Raw genomic sequence first — 15,758 nt, 5'->3', positions numbered from 1 at the left:
AAATTTTATTGCCTTCAGGATTAAGCTAAGTGAGGAACTTAATCTGTTAATTAAAAGCATCCCAGGATGTCATTATTTTACGTACATGATGATAATTTGAATGTCAAGGAAAAACAGAAAGTTTCAATTAATTGAAATTTCAGCTTATATCCTTGATGATAAACCAATAATGGATGGTTTGCAGGGAAAAATCAACCAGAGAATCTAAAATCAACAGAATTTTTCTAAAATTGTATGCGTACATGCTCATATTTTCACCACACTTGCAGGAGAAGCAATGTTTATTTAAGTCCTTTTGTACTGCATGTTATCTGTTTCACCTAATTTATTTAAAGAAAATCATACTCTATATTAAATCATAAAAAAACCCTTGGTAACTTAACGGAGGCGGTTTTTAATGGATCATGTGGCGATAATTGTAATAAAAAAATGCAGACTTTTGATTTCAATAATGAACTATAAAATTATAAATTTTGACGTTACGCCCAAGAAGCCTCTCCCTTGTTTATTTTTATTTGACTGGTGAAGAAGGTAAGCGAAAATACCTTTATTTACCCTGTGCACTTTTTTTGTTTAAATGATAGTAACCATAATGTATAAAATCAAGATCTATGAGTCGTGTATGAAATACTTAACCAGAATTCAAATGCAAATGGCAGGAAGGTGTGTTATCCTAAGAAATGGGCAACACGTAAACGTGATAGGTCTTGCTGGTAGTCAGCATTTATGGGCCATTCCATTACTGCATCTGTATGCATTTTTTTACAGCATTACTGCATCTGTATACATCTTTTGTTCGTTGGGCAATTTCCAACTAACAATCCACTGCTACATGTTCCTACTATCAACTCTTTACACTGTAATGCCAAGGAGAAAAACAGTCTTTAAATTATTGATACATATAAATAATATTAAATGATGAACGATTTTCAATAGGTGAGGTTAAAACGAGCAAATGATGTATTTTAATTAAACACTATGTTCTTTTTATTTGATCAATTTTTTTTTAATGAAGTGAAAAGCCGTACTGATGGTCATGGAATATGGATTCATGTCTTTAGCTCCAAGCCACAATCTGCCATAATCATGAAATTGGTGCTCGTTTTCCGTGCTTTTCACACGTGTTTTTGATTACACATTTAATCAGGCTTCTTCATACTTTTTGGTTTCATAATCAAATGGAAAGGCAATGATAAATGCAAATTTTCACAATGCGAATAGTCGTTCAGTTGCATTTCCATAAAATAGTCATAACTGAAGAAATTATGGTTAAATCCGATAATGTAAATCATAATCATAATGGATCAACGGATTTCCATTTAATTCACTCTAGAATTCATTACTTTGGACTTCAGGGCAATTTGCATACAAATAACTGTAATTACTCTGGGAGTAGGCAAACATTGTCATCAAAATATCAGAAGCTATTTTTTTTTATTATTGGACACCAGATTTTTCATTTCGATTTGGCAACCCATGATCAGAAATGCCTCTTTCCTGAAATGAAAATGGCTTTAGAAGTTATCAATGTAGGTAATATGGCTAATGTATTGATCAGCTTTTAGAGTCAGTTTTTCTAATCTATTTCATTAGTATTTGTAATATTAGTTCAATTTCCTATGCAGTCAACGGCAATTGATAGAAATTTATCTGATCAATCACATCATCTTTTGTCATGTTACGGTCTACTGAAAATGTGATTATCTCAGTGAATTCAGCAAGGTGGAACTAGCTATGTTGTGCATGAGTCGGCCATTTGGGAAATCTCTCTGCAACAGAGTATTTGCAAGCTCTTTGAAAGAAACCATCATAGTAGGTGGCATTTCTGAATTCTGGTTGCTCTATTTCATTTAAATACCACTCCTCTTCTTAAAACCTCTGATAGTAAGTTTATGCAGCTTTACTTGAAAAATAAAACCTGTATGTTAATGTCCATTAATATTCATCCAAAATAGAAGAAAGTTGTTGAATTTTATATAATGAAAGATGCAGTGTAATTTGAATTCAGGTTTTTAAATTAAGCATCTTTACCACCATTGAATATTTATTTTTGAGCTGCATGGTCCTATATTAATAGTATGATTATGACGTCCATATAATTTTCAACACTGAAAACCATTTTGTGCGCTCAATTTCAAACTTTTAACAGTGTAATATTTTTTTGGCTTCAATAAATCTCTCAAAATTTCTTTTCAGATTAAAACTTACTTTCTCATGTATGATGGACTTGGCTAAATTTCCTCTGGATAGTCAAATCTGCACTATGGAAGTAGCTAGTTGTAAGTAGAAGTATTTCTACCTGAAAATTTTAATTATTGACAATTATTGGCAATAATTGTCAGCTTTCAGTTTTACTTATTAGGTATATAGCTATTTCTCTATGTTGAATAAGTAGGTGCTGACATTGTTTTTTCAAATTCATTTTTTTAATACAATTATTCTAAATTTTCTCTCCAATCAATGCAAACATGGTTCAATAGAAATTATCAAATATAGTTTATAAGTTTCCATTTTACCACATGTGTATTCATGTATGCAGAGATATTATAAAAAATAAGTGATCAACTGCTAAATACCATTCTAATCATTTTTTCATAGTATTTGGGTGCTTGGAATTTACAATGGTATTTAAAATTAATGAAAAAAGTATGAAACAAAAAACATGCCAGAATTTCACTCACAAAATTCAATAATTCATTATTAATTTTCTCAAGCATTGCCTTTTAATCATAGTTTTATTGTTTTTATATAATATTAATTTATTTGTTTGAGCCTCTAGTTACCTTATATAGTTCATTTATGTGTTATGTAGTTATTAAATCTAATAAGCTATAGAATAAATAGGTTAGTCTTTACTTGTGGTTTTCATTTTTTGAAATAATATAATTACTCTTCCATTTTCTTGTCAACTGAATCATCAGTTTCCAAAACTATTGAAGAGTTACGACTGGAATGGAAGCTTACAAACCCAGTCATAATGGGCAAAGGACTCAGAATGCCACAATTTGAAATTGTGGACATCTTAGCATCAGATTGTCAAGAATCATTTCAAATAGGTAAATTTAAGACGGCATGGTACATGAATATAGCTGAATATTGAAATATTATAAAATTATTATGTTTTTTTATGGTAAGTAAATAATGAAAACAAAAAATGATACAGGATGAGTTAGTATTACCTGACGTTTTTGGCTCAAATAGTATTAAAAAACTCTGACTCACCCTTTGTACAAATTTGAGCATATTATACAAATTATAAAACAGTTCTGATCCATTTCTTAAGAGGTTAATTTCTGTTCCAGGAAATTATAGCTGCCTGGTGGCAGAATTCTATCTAAGCAGATCTGTTGGATTCCACCTGGTGCAAAGTTATCTTCCCACAATACTCATTGTGGTCATATCCTGGGTGTCCTTTTGGATGGATGTAGATTCGGTTCCAGGACGTACCACATTGGGGGTAACCACACTGCTTGCGGTGTCATCTCAATCTTCAGGTTAGTGGGTTGATTTTAATTTATTAAGAGTCTTTTGAAATTTCCTTGGTAAATTGGTTTCACATGTTGAGTAAACATGTCCATAATGAGAATGAAAATGATTCATTAATGATGGAATGAAAATAAATATTTGAAAAATAAAGAGATGGAGATTTTAAAAAGTTACTTTCAATTAAAGTTATAACTTCCACCTAGTTATGCATAATTTGAAAATATTAAATATATGGAGCCACTTGATTTAATGTGAGGGTGAATCATATATAAAAATGCTTGTGATAATAATTTCATTTCCTCCATGGCCAGGAAGTTTAGAGTTCTTGGCTCGCCCAAAGGTCATAGGTTTAAATCCATGAATACACACGTTCAAATATACATGCATAATTTAGGCTCCCATGGTGGACTATTAAATTATGATGCATTGTTGCCTACAATAGTTTTAACATGCTAGACAGAAAATTTTGTACCTGGAATTTCTAAAATTAAGTCCGTTGCTCATTGCTCAAGGCAACTGCTCATTACAGCATTCAATTTTTTTGTGTGAAGTAGTTACTAGTAATTATGATTATAATGGCATCAAAGATATCAGTCATTACTGCTAGATGTGTGACATGTACTTCATATTTGACTGGAGTGAACTTTTTGCAATGGAAAAGCACATTGTGCTTAGCATAGAAATCCCAAAGATTATGAAATTCGAAAATTTTAATTTCATCCAAATGAAAAATGAAACTAATTGAAAAACACCCATTACCTCTCTTCACTTCACAACTGCTAAATGCTTAAGAGGTTTGATTCAAAATCAGCATTGAGCGTGTAATCCTTGAATAAATTCTCTATTCAGACCAGCCTTGGAATATCTGGGCTTTAAATTACTTACAGCTTATATGATATTTAGAGGCTTTTTTAAAATTTACTTTACCATTCAACTTTGAGACATTTTTTAGCTGTAACATGAAATTTGCCCATCAGACACTGCATTACACTCATACTTCAACTATATCATGGGAAATATCAAGGATACATTAATGCTGCAAATATTTATCTCACTTATGAAGAAGACATCTTGGTACCATTGGAATGCATTAAGGGGATTGTGATGATGTGGTGGATGGGTACTGGCTTCCCATCCCAAGGGCCCGGGTTTGAATCCCAGTGATGGGCTGATGTTTCAGTAGTATCCTAATCCCTCCTTTGGGTGCTCTGTGGACAGCATATTAAGTGTGTAGCCCATCCATTTGATGGGATATTGAAGTTTCCAACCCTTGGTGCCTTACTTTAAGAGTAGGCTAATGTCGATATCAGGTTTCTCTCCACCCTTCCTCCATTCCCTGAATATCCTACCCCTACTGTGTTTCCCACTTCTTCTGGCCCAAATGACTTTTGTTATCAATCACATCCCTTAATAACTACTATTATTACTTGTTTGCATTAATATCTTATTTTTCAAAAGATATGAATGAATTTTAATAATAGTGTAAACAGCTGTTTTTTCCAAGTCCCATTACAATTTATTTGATGGTTCAATCTATCAAACATAACAATTACATTTCTCGGTGAGGAAATGTCAATTCAAGATCTTGTAATTGCTCATGCATATAGCGTCAACTGCTGACAAAATATAGTATATAAAAATGCCTTTACAGCTTTTTTTTATTATCTGTATAAAGCCTGGGAAGGAATCTGCCACAATTATGCGTTGCTACTTTATCAGTGGAATTATTCAATGATGGAATAAGTTAATGACTTTATTCAATTTATTCAACAGGTATTCAAAGTGGACTGCCCCAAGTGAGCTATGTAAAAGCCATAGATGTTTGGATGGGAACTTGCTCAGGTGAGAATATGGCAAAGGCAGGGAGTGGCATATAAGAGTACTGGCTATCAGTAATTACTACTGATATGTGATTGGAGTGAACACTTCCATTATCCTTTATCATTATAGAAAATAAAATCATGCCAAGCCTAGAGTAACAAGAATAAGTTACAAATGTTTGTGAAGCCTCATTTTTATTTGGTACTTAGAAGTAAGTGGTAGTTATCAGCTGAAATGTAAGAAATTACATATTTGTAAGCACACTTCACATAATTCGTCCATGCTTAATAATAGTTATGTTGGTTAAAAATAACTTTGCACTGATTTCCACTGTTATATTATATTTCTACTACTGCTACTGTTTCATACACACGCAAGTGATTGAGTAAATGGGCAAAAACGTGTGTACATCTGTTTTATGATTTTGTATTCATCTGTGTGATTAATGGGTCACTGGCATGAGAGGAATCCTTGTGGACCCCGAACGAGTGAGTGAGTGCAATTCACAAAGGTTTAAACTATCGGAGTAATCAAATGACTGTGAACGTGAACTTGGGGTTTGTCTTTTTGATTTTTATTTCAATTGTTTTTCATTCTAGAGTGAGATAAACAGGTCCCTGGTATAGGAGATATCCTTGCCAACCCAATCTTTCCCCATACTTGTAACTTTGTTTTTATCTCCCCTCTTTACAAACCTGGAGCCAATCAAGTTTAAGGTCTTGGCTATTTTGTTTTTCATTGCTTCATGACTGTAGGTACATTCATTTTATACTTACATTAATCAATACATATATATTATTGTTAAAATGAACATATATACATACATATACGTTCAATTACAGGATCCTACAATATTTGGAAATTCTTAATTTAACCACTGGATAGTGGATCACTTCATTTCAAAAATATAAATGTTGCAATCTACTTCATTTAAAATTTTCCTTTTGAGATTGAATGCTCATGGAGCACATTATTTATGCCTACCTAAGTAACCTTACTGTTCAAAATATATAAAAATTATTTAATCGTATACTCTGATCCAAAAATATGTTCATATTCCATGATAAGATTAATCCATGTGACAAGATGAATGCCATGACTGAAAAAACATCGTTGCTTGAAGTATAGTTCATGTTCATTTGTAGTAATTTTTAACTGCTAAGTACTTTCGAAATAGAGTTAATTATTTATTAGATGTTCAGAAAATCCTACTAAAGGCAGAATTAAATGAGATAATTTGATATTTCCAAGATAAGAATCATACCGCATATTAAATAACTATGAGCCCACATAAACTATCTTCCTACAATGCCCTTCCATAGGGATTAGGTGGTAGAAGAGACTCCATAGTCTCAATCTTGCCCCAAAATAAAGATGACTATCTATCTACCTATCTATCTCCATCTCCTACGAACATTCCATCAATTCATGTGGCATCTTAAAATGCACCTCACTTTCTTATCACATCTCTCTTCTCTCCATTGCCACCTACTATGCAAATTTTTCCCTCTCTTTTCCTCTTTGACTCCTTTCTGAAAGTGAACCTTCTTTTCCAAGCCATATGCAAACCCAAACATGTACGAATGTCATTTACTAACTACCCAGTGTTCCAAGCTAATTACCGATTTCTCTTCCTCATTCTACATTGGGGAGTGCACTGCCACACTTTCCATTTAATTAAATAATCATGTCAATCAACCAAATCTCTACCTCCTCTACTAATTATCCCATCCTCAAATTCATCACTTCCTCCAGTCAACTTTTGGATAGCAGTGGTGATTTCGATGATTTCTATCACCAAAATAGTCCCTTAATCTGTTGGTAAAAATTAGGTGAGGCCTCATGAAATACACACAATTGGCTACCTAAACTTAAAGATCCTTGGTTTAAACCTTAAGCAATGGCACCACTCCCCTTACAAAATTCCCTTGCACTCCTTTCCCTCACTCATCCCAAGTCCCCCCTTTTATTTTTTCCTCTTTAATCTCCCTCCTGTGTTCTCACCTCTTCTCTTAGCCTTTTCAGGGATCTTAGGCCACCAGCAATGGAGGGATGACCAACAAAACATATAGCTTAAGTCTTTTGGTTTCTTTCATTTTATATATGTTTATCATACATAGTGTATGGTTTATTTCTTTAGAGAGCCTTACATTAGAAAAATTCTGAAAATAATACTATAATTCTGATTTGTGCACCTTTAACAAAATTCTGCATAATATAGACTCTGCATAAAGCAACTTCCATAATATATGGTATGAATTCATTCACCTTTAAATTTTCTCAGTAATTAGTTTAGCATTTTGATAGCTTCCAAAATATTTAATAATCTTTAATATCATGACTTATTAACATCTGGTATTGATTTCATAGATAGCATGAAATTTCTAAAGGAACAATATATGTTTGTATTTTTTGTTAAAATTGTAACATTTAATCTGTGCTTTATTCAATAAATGTTCATTGGTTGTTATAAGGTGTTAAACTTTGTATGAAAAAAATATCTGACAAGAATAATAAGGCTGATTATGAAAAATAATTCTGGCATATATATAGTAATCCTCATTAGCTGAGTTATACGAGGGTCATCCGGAAAGTAGTACCCGTTCGTGAAATAAAAAGACAGAAGTAAATATTAACAAACATAAAAAATTTTATTTGAAAGAGGATACTTTAAACTACTTCTCAACATAATCTCCAAGCAAATTAAGGCATTTGTCATAACGTGTGACAAGTTTCTGTATTCCTGCTGCATAGTCCTTCGCCGCCAGCTCATTGAGATACAGGGTCACTCCTTCTTTAAGTTCTTCATCGCTGTCAAATCTTTTTCCTGCCAAAAAGTCTTTAAGCTTTGTAAAGAGATGAAAATCTGAAGGGGCCAAGTCCGGGCTATAAGGTGGATGGTCGAAAGTTTCCCATTTGAATTGCTGCAAAAGTTTTTGTGTTATCCCAGCTGCATGAGGCCTGGCATTGTCATGAACGAGAATGACACCAGTAGACAATAGACCTCGCCGCCGATTTTGTATTGCCCGCCGTAATTTCTTTAATGTTTCACAATACGCATTGGCATTAATAGTGTCTCCACGGGCCATAAAATCGTTCCTCACGAATTCGTCAACTGAGCTCACCAGTTGGTCTGTAATGACAGACGGTCTCCCCGAACGCTCATCGTCGTGTGTGTTCCCCCTCCCCATGTTGAAGTTGCGACACCACCGCCGAACAGACGACTCGTCCATTACATTGTCTCCATACACCTCCTTTAATTGGCGATGAATATCACATGGGCGAACGTTTCTTGCATTGAGGAATTTAATCACTGCCCTCACTTCACAACTGGCGGCGTTCTCAATTTTTTTAAACATTGTAAACAATCACAGAAACAACACAGGCAATGCTAGCGTCACGCAACTTGGCTCAGAGAAGGCAGACAAGCCACTGAAGCTATCTGACCTCGTCCAGCGGCTACTCGCGTCGTCAGCACTTCATGCGGCACGAACGGGTACTACTTTCCGGATGACCCTCGTATGTCATAATTTTAAGATGTTTCTGAGGTGATTTTCCATGACATGCCTTTCCCAATAAGTTCTATTTCAAAAAGCTGTTCAAAGGTTAATTCTGAGAATGATTCTAGCATGTCTACCATCATACCATGGTCCAAAGCATACTTGAGCATTAGTGTCTGTATGTGTAATTAAATTATTAGTAATTTAAACAGCTGCACTACATACTCCTCTAAATTATTCATATTATCGCTGGGTAACCGAATAATAGGTGTTACCTAATGTTACATAAATATAGTGCTGAAAGAAGCATAAGTTAGAAACCAACACCTTAAGCTTATGCCCTATATTATATGTAATGGCAAAATCAATTCATCATACCAAGCATTTCACTTATATACACACTACAATTCATCATTTACAGCATAGGTTCATGGAATTGATCAATTATAAAATGCAACATAGACACTTGTTTAATTCCGAACTATTCGTAAAATATATACAAGTATATATTCATACTATGGCAAAGGAATACAAATTTGTGCTACACCAAAGGAGGCATGAAAAGCAGATACAGAGCATTTTGACTGGTGATGGAATGTTGAAGAGTGTAACAAATTGGGGATGGTTAGGCTAGCAAGTTAAGGGGAAATAATGGTTCAGCATTTTGGATGGAATGAAGGGAGGTAGAATATAGGCTCAGAGAATTGTAGAATGGTTATTCTAATAAGGGGTGTTACGTTGTGCCCTGGAAGTGAGACTTAGAAATGTATGATAGCAATAGTAAGTTGCTGCACATCCAAAACTTACTTTAAATGGTAGACTGCCAAATAATATTATAATATACTGCATATGTTGAATAACCATTGTTTGTTTTTAAACTTGTTGAACAGTAAAACCTGATTGGCCTTGTCTTGTTCTTTCTCAAACTATTAAACCCATGGAAACAGCCTTTGTCTTCTGTGCCCTCCTGGAGTTCACAATTGTCAACTACATGTGGCGCAGACAACCAGAAGTGCACATTAAGGCAACTAATACTGCAATAGTGGCAGGTGGAGGTCTCCTAACTCCTTCTCCTATTAATGGTGCATCTGCACCCAGTGCTGGCAAGACAGGCTTCCAGGAAAGTGCCTCAGCTCAGCAAGGGTGCACCCAAGAGGCAACTACAGAAAACGAAGTTCCTCCTGTCAATTATGTACGTAAATATGGTTTAGTTATGACAAACCACCTTGTCAAAAGTCAGTGTTGGCCAGCAAAAACAGAGAATTCATCCTTGTGAATACATTCTCTGATGATGAAAATGAAAGGTATCATTTTCCATGTAGGAATGCTAAATTTATGACGTAACGATAGATTTAATCACTAAAAATGAAAATATACTACAGCGCTATTTTGCTGTTACTTACTTGTACTCAATGCTGGTCATTATGAAAATTCATGTGGTTACGTAAACATGGTTCGCAAGCATCACCTCCATATAGAATTTCATTTCACTACCTCTTCATGGGCCCCAGAACTTTATCTGATCTTGAAAGTACACAGTATTTGAGGAGGTATATACTTGCAACCTCTCTGCCTCAAAACTTAAAAATTTATTGTGTTGGCATCAAAATTGTGGAAAAGTAAGACATTATATGTATGCCAATAGTAAAATTTTATATTTAGTTTGGTGGTTAGTTTACTTAATTTACAGATGGATGAAGAAGATCTGACTCATAGTAATTGCTTATTATCACAAAGAAAGAATAAAATTTCACCATAATTTATTCACCCAAATAATGAACATTTGATCCTGTATGCTTTTTGGCCCAAAATTACCTGTAAATTTTGCATTTTTTTCCAAGTGGGATATGATTACTTTTGGCATTATCTTTTTGTATGTCATGGTTCTGCTTCCCATGGTTCAAAAGCAATGTATCATAGACTCATTTTATATACATGTTTCCAAATGCTTTAAAAATTAATAATTTACTAATTACCAAAGATCCTCATGACCTGTCTATCAGTCTGCCTTTTCAGAAATGTAATTGAAGAACCTTTTCATGTTGACACATTCATTCAACACCATTTTATTAATTTTGAGAGAACCCAAGAAGAGTATTTTCAGGCAATTGTCTGACATCCCTTTTTATCAAATTGGGAATTCTTAAATTTGCCACGCCTGAGGTTTAGGAATCATTTTTCCTATTAACCTTTGGTATTAAATCCTGCCTGCTATTATTATAATATTTTAAATATGAGTACCTATCATCAATTTCTCCATATCTTATTTGCCCTGCCCTGGTTTATTCTTATTTTGCTTTAATATTTATTGTTCTCAAAATCTCCCATTATAGATGAAATGTCCACCATCTGGTCCAACTACTCCCTGCAAGGCTGAAATTGGAGTGATAAGCACAGCAACTTCTTGCTATGAATCACACCTCCATCAGATATCCCATGGAAATGAAACACCAGTTCAAACTAAGCTAATGGCCCGCAAAATAGATGAATATTCCCGGTTCTGCTTCCCAATGGCTTTTGCCACATTTAATTTAGTTTATTGGCCATATTACATGCTGGCCTAAATTATTGTCTGAATACAGTTACTAATTATTGCTGAAAGAAGTGCATTTTGCAATTCATATAGCACCTGTACAATATCTGGATCCTCTGAAAATCTGATATTATAATCCATGTTGTGATTCCTGACTGTGTTGTCATTTCCCAAATGATGGCACATATAATATCTATCCAGTTGAAAATAATAAGATACAAACATATATTCATGTTCACAGAGAATTCGGTGGGTAAATGCATCAATATCAAGTTCTAAGGTTTATTAGCTGTGTTTTCTGGTCTCAATATATTGGTTTAATGAATGGAATTATGGCAATGTATTTAACAGAAGTGAGTATGTGGAGTATATCTATTAGAATAACAATTTTTAAGAAAAACATATGATGGTTAATGGATTATTTATTTGTTTGGACCAGTTATTTGGAAAAGGAAATCTATTGTATTTTATTTCTGTATCTATCAATTGTATTAGCTTAATTTATTTATTCAAAATGAAATTTTATAAAAAATCATTGTTTCCTAGGTACGGTTCCTTATTTTGATACTTTTGAAATACATTTTATTTTTATATCACCAATTATATAGTTTTAATCAACACATGTTAGGGGAATTGTATATGTTTTCCATAAACAGAATCAAAAATATATAACCCTTTATAATGATGAATTTCCAGAAACATTCAGAATGAAACTTCTTTCAATGCCTCCTATATTGCAAGGTAAGTAGTTCTGCTTTTTAAGCTGTCATCAACAAACAAATGGAATAATGGGAATATGACATTCAGATCTCATGACACCATATATCAATTTCTGTATCGCCTGTAATTTTATTTTTATTAATACCTTTGTACTTATTTTTTTCTTTGGCATAAAATTTAATACATTTATTTGGACAAAACACTCCAAAAACTCTCACTGTAGATTATGTATTACTCTTAATTTAAGAAAAATATATACCTACTCCCAATGTGATATGGTTGTTTGCTTGTTAAAACATTCTATTTTGTTGACTAGAAATTCAAAACTGAAAGGCAAAACTTTTCTTCATGAAATGAAGTTGGAGCCTCACAGGATTAATTATTTCACATGATGATTCCACCCGTTCTACCCTCTGCCCATAAAAGGCTGAGAGAAAAATTATAGGCACCAAAGTAATGTCAATTAAAATGAATTAGATTCATAACTTCAGTTTGTAATGTGACTAGATTTGCTTTGTATCAACTACAATGAGAGATATATTCCATGTGGTACTCTTTGGCTGACAATGTTGGAAGCATATGCATACGTATAGTTAATCAAAATAAAATAATCATTTCAATGAAAACTTTTTCTGTCCACAAAATATTAGATTTTCAATGTGAGAAGACACAAATTTTTCCCTTTACCCTAGCAAGTTTTGAGCTGAAATAAATTTAAAATGGTACCTATCTGCACTATATTTTACTGAATAGGTATAATATAAAAACAGCTCATTTGAAAGGATTTTACATATAAATGGGGTCTAGATGTAAAAAATTTGAATGCATGATGAAATCGAAGTTAAATACTAAAAATAAGATTATAGGTAATGGGTCTGGTTAAATTATAAATATCAACAATTGCCATTCTAAATGAAGGCAATTAATGGTCAAAATGGAAGCATCTATTCCTCCGAGATTAGTGTTCCCAGTTTATACATTTTACGTTAGGGTATAATTAAGGAATAGAATTAAATTTGTATTGCTAAAGCTTTGTCAAATACTATTTTAGTTTTATAACAGGTAAAATATAGATGCATTTATGAAATAGTAATAGTAAAAAAATTGGCAATTAAAAATATTTCTTGAGGAATATATAGCATTGCCCTAATTAGTTATATGGGTTCAGTAATTTTTTAGCTATGTATTGTGTTTTTATATTCATTGCTCAATTTATTTTTAGATTTATTTATATTTGATATTTAGAAATACTTTTATTTCAACTGATATATTCTATTATTATTTAACATTGTACAATTTTATTTGCAATTATTTTTTTTATTTACCTCAAAATTTGTCATAATGCTAACTTATTTCAGAATTGGTTCCTTATTTTACATCATTTTAATCATTTATCTTCAGCTTGGTACCCACATTTATGGATAAGAGTAGATATTTAGTTATTTCTATATAATTGTGATGGTACCTACCCCAAGTACAGTCTTGCCTAATTTGTGTCTAATAATGTTCCAAGATCTTCTTATATTATTATAGCATTATTTTTTAATTGCTAGTAGCTTCTAATATATACTTATTTGCCAAGTTAGTTTTTGTGACCCTTTCTTTTGTAGCAATAAACCTTATTATTAATATCTGAAAAAGTATGAATCTCCATTATTTTGATCAAGGAAAATGTTTTCACACATTGGATTGATAAACAAGAAGAATAGTTATCAATAAGAGGTGACTGAAGAGCTCGATTACTTATGTCAAGGCAGAATTGTGCTAAAAGAAAGAAAGAAATTGCTGTTTTGCTCTGACCTGCCAAAAGTTCAGTGATCTGGTCATTTCTTTAAGCTGTACAGTTAAAGCAAATCACATAAAACTAACAAAGTGACAGTCCAATAAGCTATATATATATATATATATATATAGCTTATTATAGAACGAGAGAAAACATCCTGGTTCATAAGTTCATTTCCGTATATTTTTCGCAGGAAACTTTTATTTATAGATCCCTGCGCTCACGTCGACAAGGTCAACTTCAAACCACCCTTGAGTCCATATATATATATATATATATATATATATATATATATATTTATAAAATAACCACTTTGATAAAATAGTCAAATCCAGAAAGATTTCTTCTGTGTCATTCAAACAATGAGTATTAAAATGGCTTGCTATCATTAAATTAATGAGCCTGCATATTTCATAATTCTTTTATAGTGAGTTTAAAGCTTTTCATAACCATTTCTTATCTCTGCTTACTGAATCTGAGAGCAATTGTTATCTCTGCAATATACTTGTTAAATTTTCTTTGGTTTTATTCAAATGAGATATGCAATTTTACAAAAATGAACATCATTAAAGGGATTATTCCATAGTTCCTATAAATTGTATTGGCGATGAAATATTTGTAAAAATAGTGAATACAGTAATTTATCAAAAATAAATAATAGTGCATATGCATTTTCATTAGGGGAGTCTTCAGCCGCCATCCCTTTATTTAATACCTAAATAAAGCTGCACAAAAATAATTTCAGCTCATAAAACAGTGAAAATTGCATTGTAAATCCTGCAAGTGTTTGTAAATGGATAATATTTGACTAGTAAGAAATTCAATTACTGAAATCTGGAAATATACTCATTAGTCATAAATGTATCCAAGGGACAGATCCACCTTGGAGGTCAACATCCTAAAATGCAGAGCTTGCTGTTTCTTTGCCACCTATAGAAGAAACCTGAAACAGCATTAAAAGTGGGTATCACACCTCCTTCCTTTTATTTAAGTACAATGAAACCCTTTTATTGAGATTGAGAAATTAGGTATTCTGCATAGGTAAGCTGCATCAGAAGAACCATAGGTCTTCTGATAATGAACCATTTTGTCTTGGTGATAATTTCTGTAAATTTATGGGGATCCCATGTAAAAATAACACTGGAAACTCATCACTGAATTGGTTTCATACAGTGCCATGGGACCAAACATCAGAGTATATAGTGCATATCAGTACATATTCCTGTTAAAGTAGCCCAGAGGGCAGAGTGCTGAACTACTGAATAGATATCAATTCTTGGTTATGCCTTTGGGTACCCACAGGTTTTCCCATTCCAAGTGATTTTTCAAGTACCAGACCTACCTGCTAAATCACAATAGACACAAGGAAAGATGCTATCCTACTTTGATGGGTGTAATTACATTGAAAAATGCTTTTATGTTTAAATTCTTTTCAGTTCATTCAATTTGAATGCTCAACATTTGCGTTTTTCGTAGGCTGCATAATACCAATTAGGCCCACCGCCAACATTATCTCCCTGCCTATGGCGCTATTTAACGCCAATATTGATTGATTCTATCCGACCCTGTTTGTATGAATCAATTTCTTGAGACGCCCTTCGTCAATTGCTCGCGGGACCGGTATTACGTAACATCATGACAAAAGGTAAGGAAAGCCCCTAAATGGAGATCATACAAATGGGACTCGGTATAAAATAGTATCAAAAACGAAATTTTTTAATGATTTTACCCGCATCAGAATTGTATTACCAGCCTGTCTACTGGCAGCAACGTAATTTCGCCGCCGAACCCAGTGGAGAGAGAGGCCAAGGGAAACGAAAAGTTCGCAAGGCGAGTGGGAGGAGAGAACAGACGGTCAAGCAGGGCACAACGCGCAAGTTCAGTCATCCCCAGGTCTGATCAGAGCATTTGGGAC

The 15,758-nt window shown here is 33.2% G+C and overlaps 1 protein-coding gene across 1 annotated transcript in view; it reads left to right on the top strand.

Annotated features, from left to right (window-relative positions):
* LOC139690629 (glycine receptor subunit alpha-4-like) overlaps positions 1 to 11,892 on the top strand; it is a 236,456-nt gene extending 224,564 nt beyond the window's left edge. Inside the window, exons 5-10 of the mRNA XM_071588113.1 lie at positions 2,197 to 2,279; positions 2,922 to 3,056; positions 3,303 to 3,494; positions 5,260 to 5,328; positions 9,755 to 9,999; positions 11,141 to 11,892. Of these exons, the coding sequence (XP_071444214.1) occupies positions 2,197 to 2,279; positions 2,922 to 3,056; positions 3,303 to 3,494; positions 5,260 to 5,328; positions 9,755 to 9,999; positions 11,141 to 11,371 (955 nt within the window). The 3' untranslated portion in view covers positions 11,372 to 11,892. The remainder of the gene's footprint in view (positions 1 to 2,196; positions 2,280 to 2,921; positions 3,057 to 3,302; positions 3,495 to 5,259; positions 5,329 to 9,754; positions 10,000 to 11,140) is intronic.
* The last annotated feature ends 3,866 nt before the right edge of the window (positions 11,893 to 15,758 follow it).

The sequence above is a fragment of the Hetaerina americana genome, unplaced genomic scaffold (assembly GCF_022747635.1).
Source record: "Hetaerina americana unplaced genomic scaffold, ioHetAmer1.1.p SCAF_3, whole genome shotgun sequence".
Classification (NCBI taxonomy): Eukaryota; Metazoa; Arthropoda; class Insecta; order Odonata; family Calopterygidae; genus Hetaerina; species Hetaerina americana.
The sequence above is the reverse complement of the archived record's forward strand: the minus strand, read 5'-3'. Positions and strand labels throughout refer to the sequence as shown.